This window comes from Micromesistius poutassou (genome assembly GCF_964030765.1).
Source record: "Micromesistius poutassou genome assembly, chromosome: 2".
Lineage (NCBI taxonomy): Eukaryota > Metazoa > Chordata > Actinopteri > Gadiformes > Gadidae > Micromesistius > Micromesistius poutassou.
This window is the reverse complement of record NC_140272.1, coordinates 9,701,088-9,723,565: the sequence shown is the minus strand read 5'-3', so window position 1 is coordinate 9,723,565 and position 22,478 is coordinate 9,701,088. Positions and strand designations below refer to the sequence as shown.

General features: G+C 44.3%; 1 protein-coding gene across 1 annotated transcript in view; it reads left to right on the top strand.

The window, feature by feature from the left end:
- LOC311338297 (copine-9-like) overlaps positions 1–22,123 on the top strand; it is a gene marked incomplete at its 5' end in the record, with an annotated part of 79,610 nt that extends 57,487 nt beyond the window's left edge. The window contains 12 exons of the mRNA XM_084463519.1: positions 276–380; positions 4,352–4,393; positions 5,136–5,211; positions 5,964–6,017; positions 6,285–6,346; positions 6,434–6,480; positions 7,020–7,201; positions 10,182–10,309; positions 14,044–14,146; positions 14,812–14,869; positions 21,419–21,492; positions 21,878–22,123. Coding sequence (XP_084319645.1) covers positions 276–380; positions 4,352–4,393; positions 5,136–5,211; positions 5,964–6,017; positions 6,285–6,346; positions 6,434–6,480; positions 7,020–7,201; positions 10,182–10,309; positions 14,044–14,146; positions 14,812–14,869; positions 21,419–21,492; positions 21,878–22,111 — 1,165 coding nt within the window. The 3' untranslated portion in view covers positions 22,112–22,123. The remainder of the gene's footprint in view (positions 1–275; positions 381–4,351; positions 4,394–5,135; positions 5,212–5,963; positions 6,018–6,284; positions 6,347–6,433; positions 6,481–7,019; positions 7,202–10,181; positions 10,310–14,043; positions 14,147–14,811; positions 14,870–21,418; positions 21,493–21,877) is intronic.
- Between the last annotated feature and the right edge of the window lie 355 nt (positions 22,124–22,478).

The window sequence follows — 22,478 nt, the reverse complement described above, 5'->3', positions numbered from 1 at the left end:
CTCATCACTCCTGTCAGGCTTTCTGTGAGATCCCTATTGATCGTTTTGGTCGGTTTTTCATTTATTCGTTTTTTATTTAAAATCTTTTCTTACATCTTCTTTTAAATTAGTCATTATGGTGTGTGTGTTTGTGTGTGTGTGTGTGTGTGTGTGTGTCTGTGCATGTCTGTGTGTGTGTGTGTGTGTGTGTGTGTGTGTGTGTGTGTGTGTGTGTGTGTGTGTGTGTGTGTGTGTGTGTGTGTGTGTGTGTGTGTGTGTGTGTGTGTGTTCCTCAGATTTACCATCTGCCATAAAACAGAGGTGATCAAGAACAACTTGAATCCTGTGTGGCAGTCCTTCACCCTCCCAGTGAGGGCCCTCTGCAACGGGGACTATGACAGGTGAGGGCCTGCAAAGGTCACAGTTCAAAGTTCACCATCACAGCATGCATACCACATACTGTACTTTTGATGTGGCTTCAAGGTGCACATCAGACACCATATCAAACACTATCAAACACCATATCAAAAACCACATCAAACACTATCAAACACCATATCAAAAACCACATCAAACACCGTATCAAACACCGTATCAAACTGCAGGGCACGGCTACTTCTCTCGTCAACCACAAGTTCCTCCAAATGAGGACACCAGCCCTACAAACTCCTAGCATCATTTGATTTCATCCGTTTCTTAAGTTATTGTGTACCGTTGTAAAGCCTAATGATGGTGCTGATATTGAAGTGTCTGTGTGTTCTATGCTGTACAACAAATTGCCTCTTTGAGGACATTTACGTTTTTCTGAGTCATAGGCTGGCTTTACACGACAACGCTCCCGGGTGAAACCAACAAAATATTTGATCAGGTGTGCCTTTCGTTTAGACGGCGACAGCGTTTTCAGGGCTTAAAAACGCAAAAAAACGAACCCACCCTCCAGAGTGGAAATCTTAAAAACGCTCCACCGTTGCGTTTCTGTCTAAAGGGTTAACAACGCAAAAGGTGTGCTCTGAGCTGCTCACACTGGCTCTCGTCCCGTATGCGTTTAGGTCACATCCACGTGCAGTACAGGCAAACCACAACAAACATGTCGGATTTCACACACTTTTGCGTCACCATATGCACGCAGATTTCCACCCAAAGTGGGAACACAACGCCACTTTTGCGGCTTGTGTTCAGATCGTTGTCGTGTAAAGCCAACCTTAGTCTAATGACAGGCTGTACGCATGCCAGCTGATAAAGCATTCATAAATGTACACATTACGTTTAGTTGGAGTTGAATTGCTCATTGAGCAACATTTAAGGTATTTCTGGTGAGAAGCTCTGGGGCGTGTTTGGAGCTATAGTAAGGGAGGAGAACCTTCATCGAGAATGTATCGTGTGGATGATCTCTGTGTCTAACTCTTCCATTGCCCTGGCTCTTGTTGGCTTTAGTTCTCTATCAGGATCAAGAAATACATCTGGAATAAAAGGACTTGTACTGTTCACTCACTAGATGAACATCCAGCTATCCAGTCAGTTAAACATGAACTTCAATGATTCAAGGAGAATGGGATTATGTATTTGAGTGTGTTTACTGAAGCTTGTAAATTGTAAAACAAGAAAAAAAAGCTTGTAAATTGTAAAACAAGAATAAAAGGCAATGTTGTCATTACAGCAAGTGGTAAATGTAAAAAACATGCAAGTATAAAGAGAACAAACAATGGAGGCTAGAGGCTAAGCATGAGGTATTGCATAGCATGTAGAATAAATGTTTGTGGAGTAAACATGGTTCACATTAAAGGGGAAATGAAGCAATGAGAACTGTGACCATTTTGTGGTTGCTTTTTCATTTTTGGAAATACATGGATTTTCCTTAAACCTGAAATTCAAGTAGTTTCACTGGAAAATGACATGTTGATAACGACTTTCATCACTAGGGCGCGGCCATGTTTTAAAAATGCAGGCGCTACGTCATCAGAATGGTTAGCGTTTGTTTGTGCTTGCTCGCTAACTGTCAAATAAACATGGCAGATCTTCGAATTGCCCCTGGCTGTTCAAACGAATATTATCGGGTAAAAGAGAGCGGTAAATTAGTTCATTTTCATGTTATTCCAGTCAACAAGCCTAAACTGCTCCGAAGATGGTTAGCTGCATTGAAACGCCTCAGCCCCCCAATGGGACCAGGGCAGAGAGTATGTAGCGACCACTTTATAGAGTCTGATTACGTCGAAGAGGGAGCTTTTGCTGAAGATGGGAGATTTTTTCGCCGTCCCACCAATCGCCTGAAGCCAGATGCTGTGCCAACAATTTTAAATTTTAGTGGCTATAGTGCTGGAGACACGGACAGACCTGTCAAATCGGACCCGGGAGTTTCTCTTATGCGCAGAGACGGAGCGCAGAAACGCGCTTGCCAACAGAGGAACGAGATTATGCTACGTGTCACGATTATCCAAATCCCCCAAGCCCCCCCCAACAATCCCGATGGTCTTGTTTGCAGACTAACTCGCTCCATGCCCTTGATGATTTCTAATCCATCGCCAAAATAATCCATTGTCAAACACCGTCGGTTGCACTATTTTCGCATATTCATGTGCACACCCAAATGGCACGACAATTACTTGTATCATGAAATGAACGAACTGTAAGGCAGCGTGGTAGCCCAGCTGCTGGTGTACTTTTCTTAGCTGACCGCTATGTAAACAACATGTTGTACCAACCATTCTCGTGATTAGAGGTGTATAAAGTACTTGAAAAAAATAACTAAGTAAAAGTACCATAACTGAAAATTACTTTGGTAAAAGTTAAAGTCTCCTAAAGGAAAATTACTTGAGTAAAAGTCTTAAAGTAGCTCACATTAAATGTACTTAGTATCAAAAGTATCTTGTGAAAAAATATACTCAAGTATCAAAAGTAAAAGTACAAGTATTTTATAGTACGCATGAAAAGAAGCAAAACAACCCAAAATTATTCTCCCCTTGTTTTTTATTTAACTTTTTCAGGTGAATGAAATGTGGTATAGAACTTTTTTTCCTTTTCTTCCAAAAGTATCCCATTACAATTACATTAAAATCTAATCTAGCCAGAGTGGTTAGGATACTAATCCACATGTTTACTATCAGTCACATTTTCACCACTGCAGATAAAACATGGTTAGCCAATTCGTATTACCTTGTTTAGTATCCTACTGACTGAGGTATCACACAGCTCATACAAATATAATATAACATATTTTAATTTGGAACGAGTAACGAGGTGGCAAATGTCAAAGTAACGAAGTAAAAGTATATTTTTTAACTTTTAAATGTAGTGAAGTAAAAGTAAAAGTCCTGATAAAAAAAAAACATTGTAAAGTACAAATCCTCAAAAATACTTAAGTAGTGTAACGAAGTACATCTACTTCGTTACTATACACCTCTGCTCGTGATGTCATCACGTTCTGAAAACAAAGATGGCGGCGCACAGGCTGAAAACATTATAATTAATGCAACTTGTTTGTGCTTTATTCTGAATAACGGGTCATATTTCCGACTTTATTTGTATTTATGGTAAATTTAAATATTTAACTAGACATCTGTTTTATTTGACTGCTTCATTTCCACTTTAAAGGCAAGAAATTTTGGGTTTTCTACATCAGCATAATTCGAGACAATGCGTCTAACAGGTATCTCAACAAAGGATGACATGAGATTGTGGAGCTGAGAATCATGGCTTGAATGCCACATGTAGACTGACACAAAATGGCTACTTCCTGTTTTATAGCAGGCTGCACTAGCATCGACCACCACTAGGGGCATTAACAAAACATAAAACACCACAGCTTCCAAAACGGGACTAAAAGGATAAATATAATAACATAATGATCATAGGTTTCCTCACAGGGGTATGCCAGGGCTCCTTTATTATGGGGGTAACAGGGGAGATAACGTCCTGGACTCAAGATACACCTTGACTTCCTCTCGACGGCGGCCATCGTGGCTGCCCAGCGCGGGGGACCCAGGCCCGTGGTGGTGAGAATAATGCCAGCAGTCGGCCGTGCTGCGAGCGCCTCTGGCCAGCGCTGGTGTTATTGGGACCAACACGGACGCCGCACAAAGGCAGCCACACGTCCAGGAACACTTCTTCACACTCCCCACACTACCTCCGTTCAAAAGGAGAACGGAGCCGCACCAGACGCAGGCGGATGATCTCACGACACGGTTATTACACGTCTGCGTAGCGGCACAGCAGACGAATGGGGTCACGTTGGGGCGTTTTATGTATTATGTGTATTATGTAAATATGTGGAGGCTCGTCGGTGAGTCTCCTCTCAGCTCCATGCACTGCTCTCCTCTCACTCTCTGATCGCTTCTTAACACTGTCTGTCTGTCTGTCTGTGTGTGTCTCTCTCCAGGACAGTGAAGGTGGACGTGTTTGATTGGGACAGAGATGGAAGGTAGCGTACCATCGGCTGTGTTTGTGTGGGTAAAGTGATGATTCATCAGCCCACCTCCAGATGAGGAGGTGTTGGCAAGACTTTATGAGTTTTCTATTGCCTCTACCCCCCAGCCTTTCTTATTGGAAGTTGATCCAGTGGTTCTATAAACACCTGGCTTACCCATGCGTCCTTCCTGTGTTATTTCATCATATTTCATCTCTTCTATTGCCTTTTTATATCACTGTTGGCTTACTGGCACATTTATACTCTCTAGCCCTCCCCAACCTGACTGTCTCTCTCTCTGTCTCTCTATCTATCTCTCTCTATCTACTTCTTTACCTGTGGCTAAAGATAGAATAATAAATGTAATACCAGCATTACATTAATTACATTACATTTCATCTAACGCCAACCTGCCGGGGGATAAACCGACAGGCAGGCAGACATACAGACAGACAGACAGACGGACAGACAGATATTCAGACAGACAGACGGGCAATCGGACTGACAGATATTCAGACAGACAGATAGACAGACATGCAGACAGACAGACAGACAGACAGATGTGTAGAGAGATAGAGCTTGTTTTGGAGCTACTGGTTGGAAGCAGGTGTGAGAATAAACATATCCTCTCAAGAGCAGTGGAACTTAAAATAATGATAGAATAATGAGCATTTGAAGCCATAGCGTAGCTGCAGGAGTGTTTTACTCTATTTGTTTCTCTTCTCCTTTATTTGATTGTGTGTTTCCTCTGGTTCAGCCATGACTTCATCGGGGAGTTCACCACCAGCTACCGAGAGCTGTCCAGAGGTCAGAGCCAGTTCAACGTCTACGAGGTAAAGAGACCCCCACATTCTGAAGCTAAAGCATGTCACTGTCCAGAGGTCAGAGGTCAGAGCCAGGTCAACGTGTACCAGGTAAAGAGACCCCCACATTCTGAAGCTAAAGCATGTCACTGTCCAGAGGTCAGAGGTCAGAGCCAGGTCAACGTGTACCAGGTAAAGAGACCCCCACATTCTGAAGATAAAGCATGTCACTGTCCAGAGGTCAGAGGTCAGAGCCAGGTCAACGTGTACCAGGTAAAGAGACCCCCACATTCTGAAGATAAAGCATGTCACTGTCCAGAGGTCAGAGGTCAGAGCCAGGTCAACGTGTACCAGGTAAAGAGACCCCCACATTCTGAAGATAAAGCATGTCACTGTCCAGAGGTCAGAGGTCAGAGCCAGGTCAACGTGTACCAGGTAAAGAGACCCCCACATTCTGAAGATAAAGCATGTCACTGTCCAGAGGTCAAAGGTCAGAGCCAGGTCAACGTGTACCAGGTAAAGAGATCCCCACATTCTGAAGATAAAGCATGTCACTGTCCAGAGGTCAGAGCCAGGTCAACGCGTACCAGGTAACTTAAATTGGTTCAATTGAATTTATTGATTTTATTCAGTCTGTTTTGGTCTGTATAAAGTAATGCTGGTGGGCTCCACGTGAGAGTCTTGATTTATTCGTCACCCCTGAGTGCAAACCATGTGATGGTTGAAGTTCCTCTCAATGCTCTAGATTAGCTTGCTCTCATTTCTCTGTTCCCCCCCCCAAGGTTCTGAATCCAAAGAAGAAAGGAAAGAAGAAGAAATATGTGAACTCAGGGACGGTAGGCTTTTTACAAAAACAAAAACAAAAACACAAAAAGATTTTTCACTGAGACGTCATATTGTGATGAAGGCACAGCATCCCATATATTTTTTTACTAGCCTTGATTTTAGATAATATTCCCTGTATGCAGATCAAAAACAAGATGGTCAAACATTAGTAGGAAAAAATAGATTTTCTACTTGTGGAAGTGAAGAAAAGACGATAATATGTCAATCCTAATGTTCACTGGACTACAGTTCTTTGTTTATCGCTCTCTCCCATGAAGGTGACCTTGCTGTCTTTCAAAGTGGAGTCAGAATACACCTTTGTGGATTTCATCCGAGGAGGGTGAGTGGTTCCCACCCTGCACGACCCCCCTCGTAGAAACACACACTGTTTGTGTGAATGATGCTCACACTTTCTGTTTCTCACCAGGACGCAACTCAATTTCACCGTGGCCATCGACTTCACAGCGTCCAACGGTAGGAGCGGGTGCCTGGCTGTGTGTGGGAGTGAAGTAACAGCCACGTGGCCCTTCCTGCCCACAGTAAAGAGGAAAACCTATTTCCTGTCACACTTTGAACAGGCACTTAAAAAAGCTATTAAAGATGATTGGGTACATTTGTTTTAAGATATTTCGAGATGTGTCACAGTTAGGAGGAGCTATCGAGAGATCTGTTTTAGAGTTGGATGTACACTGAATTAGATTAAAAATAGAATCAGAGGAGCAGTATAGCAGTTAATAAACTATTTATGTTACAAACTGGGTAATACAATCATGCCCTGGTAACAAACATTCTTGTGTGTATGTGTCCATGTTTGATCATGCATGCACATGCATGATGTGTGTGTGTGTGTGTGTGTGTGTGTGTGTGTGTGTGTGTGTGTGTGTGTGTGTGTGTGTGTGTGTGTGTGTGTGTGTGTGTGTGTGTGTGTGTGTGTGTGTGTGTGTGATTATGGATTGTGTATCTGTGTGTGTGTGTGTGTGTGTGACTACATATGTGTTTGTGTGTGTCTCCAGGGAACCCCTCTCAGCCCACCTCGCTGCACTACATGAGCCCGTACCAGATGAATGCGTACGCCATGGCGCTGAAGGCGGTGGGGGACATCATCCAGGACTACGACAGCGACAAGCTCTTCCCAGCCTACGGCTTCGGGGCCAAGCTGCCCCCAGACGGCAAGATCTCCCACGCCTTCCCCCTGGTGAGACACAGACAGACAGCGACAGAGAGACACAGACACACAGAGACAGACACAGACATAGAGACGGAGAGACACAGACACACAGACACACAGAGACACCTTCCCCCTGGTGAGACACAGACACATTCTCTGTTTCTCTGTGCTTCTGTGTCTCCATCTCTCCGATGGAGACACAGAGAAACAGAGGCACCTCTCTGGATGCTCTTATGAGGCCCAGAAGAATGTCACCAACTTTATCCAGATATGACATCCAGAAAGCAGACGTCCCCATTTCCATGTCAAATATGTTCACGGTAATCATTCCGTAGCTTTCCTGTCACCAGGAAAGTCATCATGTGCCCGTTTTTTAAAAAGCAAATAAAACTCTGACCCTCTCCACATGACCGACATGGTTCACCTCCATCCATGTCGTAAATCCTTTTAGGCTACGCAGAGCAGACCTTCATGGATGCATTTGTGCACTCTTACTGCACGATTGAACGCTTGTCCCTCAGCTACATTGGACAATAGACAATAAACCTTGAACAACCAGGCCAGATTCTAAACAGATGTCACGTAGACCTGCATCCTGATATCGCTTTGAAAGGATGGCAGTACAGCGGGTACATTCATTGTTGGTGTTGAAAGGGCCCATTCAGAAGATAGCTGGACTTGTTTCTGAGGTTTATGCTGTCCAACAGCGACAGCATATTGCAGGTCCTGGCTTAAATATTGTATCACAATGTCAACCTTATTGGTTGTCTTACTGGGCAGCAGAATCTCTATGGTATGATTAATGCTTCTTTCTTGGTATCCATGGGAGGGTCAATGATTTGGTTTATCTATGCTCTTGATTGATGACCTTATGATCGATCGAAGCTTTGTCAATTGCAGATGTGTCTCCCAATGATTTTGTCTCCAATATCTCCAATTCATTTTTTGTAGCTTGCTACTTTTTAGCCAGATCAAAGAAAAAGGTTTAACAATTGTACATGTGAATCTTGCTCTGTCTTTGAGGACTCTTGTTGTTTGCCTGCACTCTTGCACTTGGATATAATGATGTGGACATCTTGTGTACTCTGGAGATCAGCTCCTGTGGTAATGTGCCTCCGCAGCAACTATATCCAAACTAATTACTGCCAGTATATCTGAGTGTTGTCTACTAGGGGCTGTGTTTCAGAGAGTCCGGTCAGACCTGATATCTATGCTTGTGTCAGGATCTCTGGTGCGAGATTGTTTAATACAACACGCCTTCTTGCACACTTTTTCACAGACTGTAGACTGTGATTAAGTCTGCCGTTTACCTTGACGCCTACTTTCATCAGGGACAGACAGACTTGGTTCCCCGCTTTGTTCATTAGCCTTCAAAGCTACAGTTTCCTGTCATAGTGAACAAGCTCCATTGTCTATGGTAAGACACATCTGGTGAGGGTGAGGAAGAGGTGCGGGCTCTCTCTCTCTGTTGGCCTCCTGTAGGGTGAACCATGAGTCGTAGTTGACAGGGAGACAGAGAGAGAGAGAGAGAGAGAGACCATTTATTGGCTATATTTCATGCTGATGCTCAAAGTGAGTCAGGTGGGACACACCAACAGTGCCGCTAACAGGGAATGCATGCAACAGCATGTGTTTAACCTGCGAAGGGCCATTTGAGCCCATCCTTCATCTGGTCTGTTTTTAATCTTTGACCTATGTGTCAAGATCTGGTCAGGATCGATCCATACACGATGTGACTCACAACATCCCTGTTCATCTGAAAGGAGTCATTCTAAGGTTCGGTTTTCCTTTGAACGTCTGCAGCCTCGCAGCAGGAGGATGATGTAAGAAGACGGGCGATGTCATTCAACAGGCCTGTTCGGACACAGTGGAGGGAAGGGTTTCAACCAGGAGAGGAGAGGAGAGGGGACTAAGGGCTAGAGAGAGAGAGAGAGAGAGAGAGAGAGAGAGAGAGAGAGAGAGAGAGAGAGAGAGAGAGAGAGAGAGAGAGAGAGAGAGAGAGAGAGAGAGAGAGAGAGAGAGAGAGAGAGAGAGAGAGAGAGAGAGAGAGAGAGAGAGAGAGAGAGGTAGGAAGAGAGTGAGAGTGAGAGAGGTAGGAAGAGAGAGAGAGAGAGAGAGAGAGAGAGAGAGGTAGGAAGAGAGGGGAGGGGTGACGTCGGCCCTGACCGGGACCTCCCAGGGAGGGTGACGTCGGCCCTGACCGGGACCTCCCAAGGAGGGTGACGTCAGCCCTCTCTCAGTGAACATCCTTTGTGACAGGCCAGCGTTGGCTTCACAGGGTGCAGAAGAGGGAACATTGTGTTCCTCACCCCCTCAGGGTACGTGTGCCTGTTTTCCTCCACCCTTCAGGGTATATGTGCCCCCATTCCTCACCCCTTCAGTTCCAGGGTACATGTGCCCAGTTCCATCCTGCTCCAGGGTACGTGTCCCGGGTTCCTCACCCCTCCAGGGAATGTATGCCCTCGTTCATCAGCCAGGGAGGACTAACTCAATCAGCCCCTGTTGGAAGGTTAGCCTCGCTATAGGGGCGTCCGCCTGATCAGCTCAGCCAATTAGGGCTCACCTGAGCGTGGCGAGGCTGGGGCCTGTCACGCTGGAGCGGGTCTCATTAGCATAATCTATTGTTAAACCACAGCAGGAGAAACTGAAGGGAAAAGTACCAGTACTTACAACAGCTGAAGTGTCTGGAAAGATTGATTTTCCAAACTTTTCAACTGTTCAAACTGTTCATTTCTGACAAAAAATGAATGGAGCTATCTATCCTTCTGTCTGTCTGTCTGTCTGTCTGTCTGTCTGTATGTGTTAGTCTGCCTGTGTGTTTGTCTGTTTGTATGTATGTGTATTGGTGTATGTGTGTGTGTGTGTGTGTGCGTGTCTGTCTGTCTGGTTGTTCTTTAACCATGCATACCACGAGGTTAGCGGTCACATAAGTCAGTGTTCTCCCTCTGGAAGCCTCCAGTGTGCAGACCTTCAGTGGAGCCCTGACCATGCTCTCCATCTGATGTAGAACTCCAACACAGACGACCCCAACTGCGTGGCCATCGAGGGCGTGCTGGAGGCCTACTTCCAGAGCCTGCGCAGCGTCCAGCTGTATGGACCCACCAACTTCGCCCCCGTCATCAACCAAGTGGCCAGGTGAGAGTGACCCACACACACGACACACAAACGCATGAACGCACAAACATAAACACACACACACACACACACACACACACACACACACACACACACACACACACACACACACACACACACACACACACACACACACACACACACACACACACACATGACACCTAACCCTATTTTTGTTTTGTCTGAACCCCCCCGTATGTATCCACCCACTCTATCAGTCTCTCTTTCTTTCTTTCGGTCTCCCTATTTTTGCATTGAAATGAAATTCACACAAGAATACACACAGAAAACTGTGTTGTCTGTTCTGCATGGATTTCTCACCCACGGTGAACCGCTCATAGGTCTCCTGCGCAGACCCATCCTTAATTAAGAGGAGGCCGTGCTTTGCTGCCAGTACAATTCAATGCTCAGCCCAGCTCCAGTCAGGGCTTCCAGATAGACAGGTAGGGCACTCTGTTCTGCCTCCTGATTGGTAGGGCCGGGTAACTAAGGTTCACTCTGTTCTGCTTTCTGATTGGTAGGGCCCGGTAACTAGGGTTCAGTCTGTTCTGCCTCCTGATTGGTAGGGCCGGGTAACTAGGGTTCACTCTTTTCTGCTTCCTGATTGGTAGATAGGGCATGGTAATGCGGCATTCCAGATGCATTGTACACCACCCGCCCGAGTTGCAAAGTGGGAAATCTCCCAACTGTCTCGCAAAATTTCAGCAAGGCACGCCCCCTTTTGGTCGTAATATCCCCTGTGCCACTCGGGCTCCTGAGAGTCCACGAGGACAGTGTACGACTCGACAAAAAAAAGATGGCTGTGCCTGTAATTTATGTAGTTGAGATGTATTTTCTTTGTATTTGTACCACGTTTGTCATTTTAATGTTAATTTTAAATGCTCTTTCACACTTGATAACATTGCTGCTTTAATCTGGTCAACAATTTATGCATTGCACGGTCTTGCTGTGCGTGCAATAAAGTTTTGTTTTCGAGCTGGTCTGCTAAAGAGGCTAATGTAGCTAACAATAACAATGACTAGCCAATGACTTTTCCTCCCCGACTCGTTGTGTAGCGATGCCCACAAAGACAAACGGGAACGCTTTAAGTGCTACAAGCCAGGATATTACGTCACGTTTGCGCCTAAGAGCAACTCGGGCGGGTGGTGTACGATACATCTGGAATGCCGCATTACTAGGGTTCACTTTGTTATGCCTCCTGATTGGTAGGGCCCGGTAACTAGGGTTCACTTTGTTATGCCTCCTGATTGGTAGGGCCCGGTAACTAGGGTTCACTTTGTTCTGCCTCCTGATTGGTAGGGCCCGGTAACTAGGGTTCACTTTGTTCTGCCTCCTGATTGGTAGGGCCCGGTAACTAGGGTTCATTCTGTTCTGCTGCTGCTGTCACTGGGGTCCGACTTTAACATTTCAGTAACATTGTATAATGAATGAATGTCTCCTTGCTAGTTAATATGCAAATGTATGTTTGCTCGCTCCGAGCCCCAGGCAGGCACACAGGGACAGAAGCTAAGACCGTTTAAAATGTGGAGTCCAAAGTAGAAAAGCACGGCCAGGTTACAATCCTCCTCTTTGTGCTGTTCCAATGGAAGGATTCTAGCCCTTGTTTCGCTTTGGGCTTCAGAGTGAGGAAGTGTCTGCCGTATTTTATGGCCCTCATCCCGGTATGTGGGGGAATGGAGATGCTGTGACATACAGTTTGAGAAGTGCTTCACCGTGAGGAGTTTTTATTTTCATCATATACTCCTCATCATAGGTGCTACTATGCTTGGTATAGCCACGTGTGGAGAGCATATAGGGTGAGAACTGGAGAGGTGTGGAACCATCTATGATCTCCCTGATTGTTAGAGGAGAACACACTCAACCCACACACACACACACACACACACACACACACACACACACACACACACACACACATCAAATCCTACCTCTTTATTCTGTGAGAGAACACTGCCAGTGCACTGCAAGCGTTCATTGGCGTGCGTCTGGAGTAATCACACGCTTCAGTTTGCTTCAGTCTGCTTCAGAGAGAGAGGGAGAGCGGGGTGGTGGAGAGCGGGGTGGTGGAGAACGGCGTGAAGGTTAAGACACGAGGTAAGAGAAGGGGGAGACGTAACCTGTCCTCTCGGTCTCACCTGATCCTCTCTTCTTCTTCTCGCCCGCCCACAGACGTTCTTCTGTCTGTTCCCAGTGACGTCACTGCCTCTGTGCCCACACGGCCTCGCCTTTCTTTACTGCCTCCTCTTCCATCATCCGCCGCCCACCTCCTCCTCCTCCTCCTCCTCCTCTTCATGTTCCTCCTCTGGATTTAGTCAGTGGGAGGCTGTGTGTGTGTGTGTGTGTGTGTGTGTGTGTGTGTGTGTGTGTGTGTGTGTGTGTGTGTGTGTGTGTGTGTGTGTGTGTGTGTGTGTGTGTGTGTGTGTGTGTGTGTGTGTGTGTGACACTCCACTTTTTCATTACAACAGTAGCCATGGGGAAATGTGTTTAGTCTTGGAAGCCGTGCGCTGCGTGTGTGTGCCAGCATGCGTGTCTTGATAGAGATTGGAAGCTGTGAGCCGTTAGCTGTGCTGTGTGCGCTAGGATAGGTATCTTGATAGAGATCGTGATTTATTAATAGAGAATTTAGACCTGTTTCGTATTACCCTTAAAATAAAAATAAATAATAATATTTTAAACTTTGAAGGTCTACATGTATAATATCAGTATCGATCTTGTATTATGTATGACATATGTCTTTCTCCACATGCTAGTTTACATTAATAGAGGCTGAGGTCCACGACGCACAGCTGGACAGGTAATATTGAGAGGTAGACAGGTAGACAGAAGGACAGACGGTTTAGACAGGTAGACAGACAGGTTGAAAGACACAAATATTAGACAGGCAGACAGAGAGGTAAGACAGAGAGAAAGACAGGTAGACAAACAGGTTAGACAGAGAAAGACAGGTAGACAGAGAGAAAGACAGACAGATAAGACAAGTAGACAGGCAGGTATGACAGGCAAACAGGTAGACAGGTAGACAGAGAAGAACGCCTGCTGGGCCTGAGGTGCCATTTAGCCCCTCTCCAGCCCCAGGCGGGTGAAAGAGAGCCAGTCCCACTTTAGACAGACAGCAGGCTGTAGTCCCCTGCTGTGAGCACCTGACACACGCACGCACGCACGCACAGCATAGACACACGCACGCACGCACACACGCACAGAATCACTCTCAACTCCATGTGCTTCTGCCAGGTGAAACAGACATAAGCTTGAGGTGAACCATCATTTCAGTGCTTCATTCCTCTGTTTTCCTGCCCAATGGTTCTCCTCGAGCATTGAAGTTTCTTCAGCTGAAAAAAAAGTTACCTTGGAGAATTAAGCGGACAAAAAAAAACAATCTGGGTGGGACTTGAGGAAGTGTTTCAACATTTTGTGTATAGAAGATCATCCAAAGATGTTACTAATACACTGAGTAGGAAAATCACTGCCAAAACAGGAGTCAATACCCCTCCTATATGAAGAGAGGAGGAGAATCACTGCTCATACAGAGTCAGAGTCACTAAGTGGCTGTTTTTGTGCATTTGTGTGTGCACTTGCATGCTTTTGTGTATGTTCGTATTCATCATTTTGTGTGTGTGTGTGTGTGTGTGTGTGTGTGTGTGTGTGTGTGTGTGTGTGTGTGTGTGTGTGTGTGTGTGTGTGTGTGTGTGTGTGTGTGTGTGTGTGTGTGTGTGTGTGTGTGTGCACGCACGCAGGTGTGCGGCGGACATGACAGACGGCTCCCAGTACTTCGTGCTGCTGATGATCACAGACGGCGTGATCTCGGACATGGACCAGACCAAGGAGGCAGTGGTCAATGTGAGCTACCAGACATGCTACACACTCATTCACTAAGTTGACGTGCACATAAGCTTTACCAATTTAACACAAATAGCTTCAGTACTGTCATGCAATATTAATATATGAAGGGTAAGTACTATAAAACACTACTGAATTACTTTTATACAAACAATACTTTTCAAAACTTTTCCATTTTGGAATCAAACATCCTTGTTGATGTGTTGAGGCTCCATTCAGTAATGGAAAATAGAGCGAGGCCATTCAAGTGTCCACGGACGACATGAGGGCTGCTGATCCTGAAGGGGGAAGGTGCTTCTGGACCTGTACATGTGATGTATAACACCCAGAGGAGGACAGTGAGTGATGAGAGGTGATGAGGTGCTTCTGGACCTGTACATGTGATGGGGATAGTGAGTTATGAGGTGGTTCTGGACCTGTACATGTGATGGGGATAGTGAGTTATGAGGTGGTTCTGGACCTGTACATGTGATGGGGATAGTGAGTTATGAGGTGGATCTGGACCTCTACATGTGATGGACAATGAGTGATGAGGTGGTTCTTGGTGTGTGTGTGTGTGTGTGTGTGTGTGTGTGTGTGTGTGTGTGTGTGTGTGTGTGTGTGTGTGTGTGTGTGTGTGTGTGTGTGTGTGTGTGTGTGTGTGTGTGTGTGTTTTCCCTCCATAGGCAGCCGGCCTACCAATGTCAATCATCATCGTGGGAGTGGGCCCTGCAGAATTTGACGGTCAGTGGCTTCATGTTTATGGATGTGATTTGAATGTGTGCTGCGTGTCACCAGTCAGCCATCAGGCAGCGAGTGATGGTCATGTAATAATCATGCTGATACAGAAACATGCATATATGCATACACATACAGACACACACATACACCCCCATGTGGGATTAATAGAGTGCCAGTGATTTAAGTGGAAAACACAGCGTGATGGCCAGCAAAATCAATAGACAATTGTTTTACATGATGTCATGGTCACTTCACTTCACATTTTTCAGTTGCACAAGCATCTCTATGGTTTTATTAAAAACAATGTCTCAAAAGAAACCTGTTTCTAAAGAGGTTCATATATAAAGGTGAGTCAAAACTGGAATGTTCTAGAAATGGTTTTGACTTGTCTGACGTATAAGCAAGGCAAAATTAGAGGCATAATTTTGTTTCCCCATCAGTGCTCTTTGAAAGGCTGGAACAGCTCAGCAGGGGGACGGCTGATTGGCACTGGGTATAATAATAGTATGTTACGGTGAACTTTGCAATTACATTCCTGCGAGTGTCTGTGGGGAGCTGAGAAACAGGTAATGGCACTCTTGTTTGGTGTGCATAAATGCCACAGCCGTTACCATTATTATGCTCAGATTATTCTAACACTGTTACATATTTTTAGTAGTCTACAAGATTAAATTGAAAGAAAAATGCAACCTTGATCAGAGAACCTGCTTACTGTCATTTCCTTCTCCTTTCATCGGAAAATACTTCTGTTCGAAAATATCTCATGATTTTCTCCAAATATTGTGGTAAAGTTAAAGTATTCCCCAAAAAGGTTATTTACTTGCCCAATGTTAATGTTTGAGGACAGAGTAAACATTCTTAAGAGTCCATCTTCTGAACACTTAATAAACACAGGAATACATTGCTTTGTATGTTACAAGTATGTAATCAGAGCAGATGAGTTACCTCGCAGCCATACCTTATCAAGCTAGGTTTGAGCCCACAATGGAGCTTCCAATTCACTGTAATGGTTTGCTAATATAAGAATCATCATTTCCAGGACACTTAACCATGGAGTTGTGATGCCCAAACACTAAGTAGGACCCTGTGCTAACGGCAAAGTGCTGTCCCCTTGGCTCGATAGGGTTTCTGCAGACCTTAATTGGCCAAATGATTAGAATGAACCCCACAAGCATGGAGAGGGGAGAACCAAGGCCTGATCCAGGCCAAACACAAGCTCTCAGTGGGACCTATTATGCTCTATACATAGCCTGGGGTCAGGGGGAGTGTGTGTGTGTGTGTGTGTGTGTGTGACAGAGAAAAATTATTAGGGAAGAAAAAATATATGACAGTAAGGAGGGGAAGAGGACAAATTGAAGAGATGGAGAAAACAGGAATAAGAAGCAGAAAACAGCAATGAGAAGCAGACAACAGCAATGAGAAGCAGTACTGTTCATTCCCTGAGATTGGCTGCACCCATGACTGGGTTATGCTCAGAGGGGATATGGATTATGTGTTTGAAAATGAATAGACAAAAAGTTAGAAACTGCTCAGTTGGGGTATGAGATGGTCAACTTCAGGGCATAAGGCGTAAAGCTGTTAAAGCTTATTATTACTGAGACAAAAAAGGGTTCAGCCGTAGACACAGCACAAAGGAAGTTTTGCATAATCTGTTGAACCCAAGGTTGCCTACATCAAAACATGGCAACTTTTGCATTCCTGCTGTAATCACTAAGAGAGTAAACAAAGGGAAACTTAGACGCACTGCTAACCTCTCAAATCTCATACCTATTCCCTCCAAACCCAAATCAACCTTAAAGCCTATCAATAACACCATCAGGATGGGTCTACTTAATGTTAGGTCTCTTAATAACAAATCTTTTTTAGTTAATGATTTTATTACCACTTCTCAACTGGATTTTATGTTTTTAACTGAAACATGGCTAGAACAAAATAACAGTGCAACCGTTCTGATAGAGACAGCTCCTCCCAACTATAACTTTTTTGATGTATGTAGATCTGGAAAAAGGAGGTGGAGGGGTTGCTGCTATATTAAAAAATGTATTTCAGGGGAAACAGATGCTATTTGGTGATTTTCCATCATTCGAATACCTTTGTGTTGTATTGAAATGTTCCCCCAGAGTTCTCCTATTAATTATTTACAGGCCACCCACATACGCTGCAAATTTCTTCGATGACTTTACAGAATTATTGTCTAGCATCTCCACAGACTTTGACTGTCTAGTTATAACTGGTGACTTCAATTTTCATACTGATGATTTTAATGATAAGTGTGCAAAAAAACTTTTTACCATTTTGGACACATTTGAAATGTCTCAACATGTGAAAGAGGCTACTCATTGTAAGGGGCACACTCTAGACCTGGTTATCACAAAGGGTCTCAATGTTTCAGATCTCTCTGTGACTGATCCTTCACTGTCTGACCATTTCTGTGTTTTCTTTAATATATATTTTATTCCCGACATACAGACAAAATCAAATACTGTCAAAAAACGGTATATCAATGAACATTCTAATGTACTTTTTAAAAAGGCCATCTCCTTGCTACCACCTCTCAACCCATGTTCTGCTGATGATCTTTTAGAAAACTTTAATTTGAAAATTTTGAAAGTCATAGATGTCATTGCACCTTATAAGGTTAAAACGATTTCTGGAAAGCAAAAGGCACCTTGGAGAAAAGTTGCTTTTGTAACAGCCCAGAAAAAAGAATGCAGGAAGGCTGAACGCATATGGCGTAAAACAAAACTTCATATTCACCATGCCATCTATAAAGAGAGCCTCTGTGCCTACAATTTAGACTTAAAAAGTGCTAGAGAAACATTTTTCTCCAATATCATTAAAAACAATACTAATAATGCCAAAACCCTATTTACAACTGTTGACAGACTGACCAAGCCCCCAACACAAATTCCACCTGACCTTCATTCCACTCAGAAATGCAATGAGTTTGCAGCATTTTATACTGATAAAATTGAAGGCATCAGACACGCCATCAATGTCTCCACTTTAAACAAAAATGCTGGACTACCACCATATCCAGGCAAAAGTAACATGGCAATGACATGCTTTAATGTCATAGACTCTAAAACTCTTGTGGAAACTGTGACACAACTGAAGCCATCCACCTGTTGCCTTGATACTTTACCTACCAACCACTTTAAGAATGTTTTTGACTGCCTAGCAATAGACATATTGCAAATAGTTAACAACTCTCTCCAATCAGGCACTTTCCCAAAAGCCTTAAAAACTGCAGTTATCAAACCCCTTTTAAAAAAGCGGAGCCTAGATGCCTCTATTATTAACAACTACAGACCAATATCAAATCTACCCTTCATAAGTAAAATCATTGAGAAAGTTGTTCTCCAGCAACTTAGTGACTTCCTGGCATCAACTGGTTGCTATGACACCTTCCAATCCGGATTTCGACCCCTTCACAGCACGGAGACCGCCCTTATTAAAGTTGTAAACGACATCCGTCTAAACACAGACTCTGGCAAAATCTCAATACTAATGCTACTAGACCTCAGTGCTGCATTCGATACTGTAGACCATACAATACTTTTGGACAGATTAGAAAACTGGGTGGGGCTTTCAGGCACAGTCTTAAATTGGTTTAGGTCCTACCTACAAAATAGGAACTACTTTGTTTCCATTGGCGACTTTGTTTCAGAATCAACAAACGTGACATGTGGAGTCCCACAAGGTTTGATCTTAGGACCCTCTCTATTCAACATCTACATGCTCCCACTAGGGCAAATCATGCAAAATAACAATATTGACCATCACTGCTATGCTGATGACACGCAAATCTATGTATCTCTATCACCAAATGACTATCAGCCCATTGATCTGTTGTGCCAGTGCATTGAGCAAGTCAAAGACTGGATGTGCCAAAATTTCCTTCAACTAAATGAGGACAAAACCAAGATAATTGTATTTGGTGCTAAAACCGAAAGGCTTAAAGTTACCCAACACCTTCAATCTCTGTCCCTGAAAACCTCAATCAAAGCCAGAAATCTAGGGGTTATCATGGATTCAGATTTACATTTCGACAGTCACATCAAATCAGTTATAAAATCTGCATATTATCACCTTAAAAAACGTAGCAAGACTTAGAGGGCTCATGTCTACCGAAGACTTACAAACACTTGTACATGCCTTTATCACTAGCAAGCTTGATTACTGCAATGGTCTCCTTACAGGTCTCCCAAAAAAAACTCTAAGGCAACTACAGCTTGTTCAGAATGCTGCTGCTAGAGTTCTAACAAAGACCAAAAAATGTGAACATATTACACCAATTCTTAAATCATTACATTGGCTCCCTGTATGTCAGAGAATTGATTTTAAAATCATGTTGCTAACCTATAAATCCCTACATGGTTTAGGGCCAAAATATTTAACTGATATGCTTCCACTACATAAGCCTTCTAGGCCACTAAGATCCTCTGAGACCAATCTGTTAATTATCCCCAGAGTCAACACGAAACATGGGGAAGCAGGATTTAGTTACTATGCAACAAATAGCTGGAATAAACTCCCTGAGGATTTAAGACTTGCCCCAACTCTGACAGCTTTTAAAACAAGACTGAAGACTTTTATGTTTGCTTTAGCTTTCTGCTAAATCTTAAATATTTATTATTTTAACTTTGCCTTTATTTTCTCACTTTCTAAAATGCATTTCTTTTAACTCTGCCTTTCTAAAATGTTTTTTTAAACTTTGCCTTTATTTTCTATCTATTTTACTTTTTTACTTAACTATTGTTTTCTTTTATTGTATGACAATGTTTATATTTGAAGTACTTTGAGTCTGCCTTGTGTTTGAAAAGTGCTATATAAATAAAGTTGCCTTGCCTTGCCTTGCCTGTAAAAGGTAAAGGTTATAAAGGTTATAAAATATGTAGTTTCATGAACTTGTTGTTTGTGATGGTGTTGTGAAACATGGCCTGTGGTAAGGATTTGCAAGTCAAATGTCTCCCGCCTTTTCCCAGGATGTAGAAGTCCTCTGGACGCCTCGATAGACACAGCCTGATGGTCAGCTGGATGGTTCATGATGGATTGACCCGAAGCTAGATGGCTCCTCTAAAGACTGACCCACAGCTAGATGGTTGCTCTGTAGACTGACCCACAGCTAGATGGTTCTCAAGAAACGGGATGAGAGGAAAAGAGACTATTTGGAGGGAGAGGATTCTCAGGATGTTACATCGTTAAATTGAATGTACTTTAATAGAAATGTTGGCATCCATGTAGGACACATGTTTTATTTGAAAGACGCTTGAATGTCCCAGAGGACGGTCTGCTTTAAGATCCAATATGATCCCTCTTCTCCATTCTCTACATGGTAGTGAAAACCTGACAGCATGATTAAGAGGCGAGAGTGCACTTTGTTGTTGACACAGTACACAGCATTTAAAAAAAACCTGTATCTCCATTTATGTTCTCTCTAGTTCATTGCTGCCTCTCTGTATCATCGTCTGTCTGTCTGTCTCCCTCTCTCCCTCTCTCTCTCTTTTCCCAGGCATGACTTTACCACCATCTGTCAGATCTCTGTGTGGTGTGATGCAGTAAAGCACACACACACACACACACACACACACACACACACACACACACACACACACACACACAGATACAATCTCGCTCCATTGAACCTCAATTACATCGCATCAGCCTTTCCTATCTGTTCCTCCTGCTCTCTCTTTCCAGACCTTACCTCGTCCTCCCCATAGTTCAGTCTGCTAATCACTCACAAAGGCCATGTGAGACACAGTTAACAAGAAATAATGATGACGATGGTCATGTAGTTGATGGTCATGTCCGTGGGCAGAGACAGCTGTGGGGTTCAGGCCCTGAAACCATCATGGACCAGGGTCATGAGCTGGCACTTTGGAATGGCCTGACACACTCGTTGTGTCTTGGCTGAGATCTCAGAAGACCCACATAAACAGGTCCAGGGGGCAGCAGAAAGACTGGGACCCGCTCTGCCACATGGTTGGTGTGATGAGTCCCAAGGGTTTCCCTGGTTACCGTCCAAAGTGTGCTGGAGTGGACGCTTGTGATTTCATAGCTAGAACATGTTTGTACCTTATATGGTATAGGTCTACTATTTGGGGCATATTGAATTGATCAGGTTGACCTCCATTATTTGAAAGCCTATAGCATTTCCCAGTTAAACTGCTGTCCAGGCTGGTGACCGGCAGCTCCGTGCAAGGCTCAGACCAGCGCTGGCCTTTAGTAGGCGATTGCTACTCAAATACATTGAAAGTATCAATTTGCATATGGAGTGGGCAAGTGAAATCAGTTTCTAATTGGTCTCTGGCGATGCATAAGGAAAGGAGACCAGTATAATATAATGCCGGTGGTGGCTGCAGTATTTCTCAGTCTCAAGGTAAAGTATACAGCATGTATATATTCAAATACCAAATGAGGAGTCAGGACACGGTCTTACCAAGAATCAAGACGAGAGCACACAATATAAGTAGTACAGAATGTGGTTGGAATAGGCTGTATCTAAAATCTCTCAAACTCATCAAATATCATCCCTTCTGCCTGCAGCCATGGAGGAGCTAGACGGGGACGAGGTCAGAGTGTCCTCCAGGGGGCGCTCTGCTGAGAGAGACATCGTCCAGGTAACGCCTTCATGTACTCCTCTTCTAATATGGTTCTGTCCAGGTAGTCTTCATGTACTCCTCTTCTTCTATGGTTCTGTCCATTTTAGCCATGTTGGCCACATGACTAAAATGGACAGAACGAAAGAAGAAGAGGACCACCAGCAACAATGATTCAATATGTTTACTTTGCTGATTTGTGGTCATCTGTATGGTACAATGTTAGTGTAAAATGTATCCTTGCACACACAGTGGAAAACAATTCTCTGAGTCCTGGTCTTTATTGTGCTCAGCCTTGAGATCAATCCTTGTTAGAGCTACATTCATTGTGGTTGAAACAGATCCACTGACAGATCAGAGCACAATCCACTGTTAACCGGATGATTTGGTTTCCCTCCCGGCTCAGTTTGTTCCGTTCCGTGACTACATCGACCGCTCCGGTAACCAGGTGCTCAGCATGGCGCGGCTGGCTAAAGACGTGCTGGCGGAGATCCCCGACCAGCTGCTCTCCTTCATGAGGAGCCGGGCCATCGAACCACGGCCTGCTGTTCCAGCCAGCGGCTCCCAGTCCCACAGCACGGTCACCACCACCTCCACCAGCATCAGCAGCATCGCTAAAGGAAGAAACACACATGCCTGAAATACACGTGTGGATGATGTGTGTGTGTGTGTGTGTGTGTGTGTGTGTGTGTGTGTGTGTGTGTGTGTGTGTGTGTGTGTGTGTGTGTGTGTGTGTGTGTGTGTGTGTGTGTGTGTGTGTGTGTGTGTGTGCATGAAATAGTGTCAGTGTGGGTGTGTGTGCATGAGATAGTGAACTCCCCCCTCCCCCATCCCTGGAGCAAGCGTCATCATCGAACACGATGGACAGCTTAGAGAGTGAGATATTGAGATAGTGTGTGTGTGTGTGTGTGAGAGAGATATCGTGTCTGTGCGGGAGATTGTGTGTGTGTGAGATATCGTGTCTGTGCGGGAGAGTGTGTGTGTGTGTGTGTGTGTGCGTGTGTGCA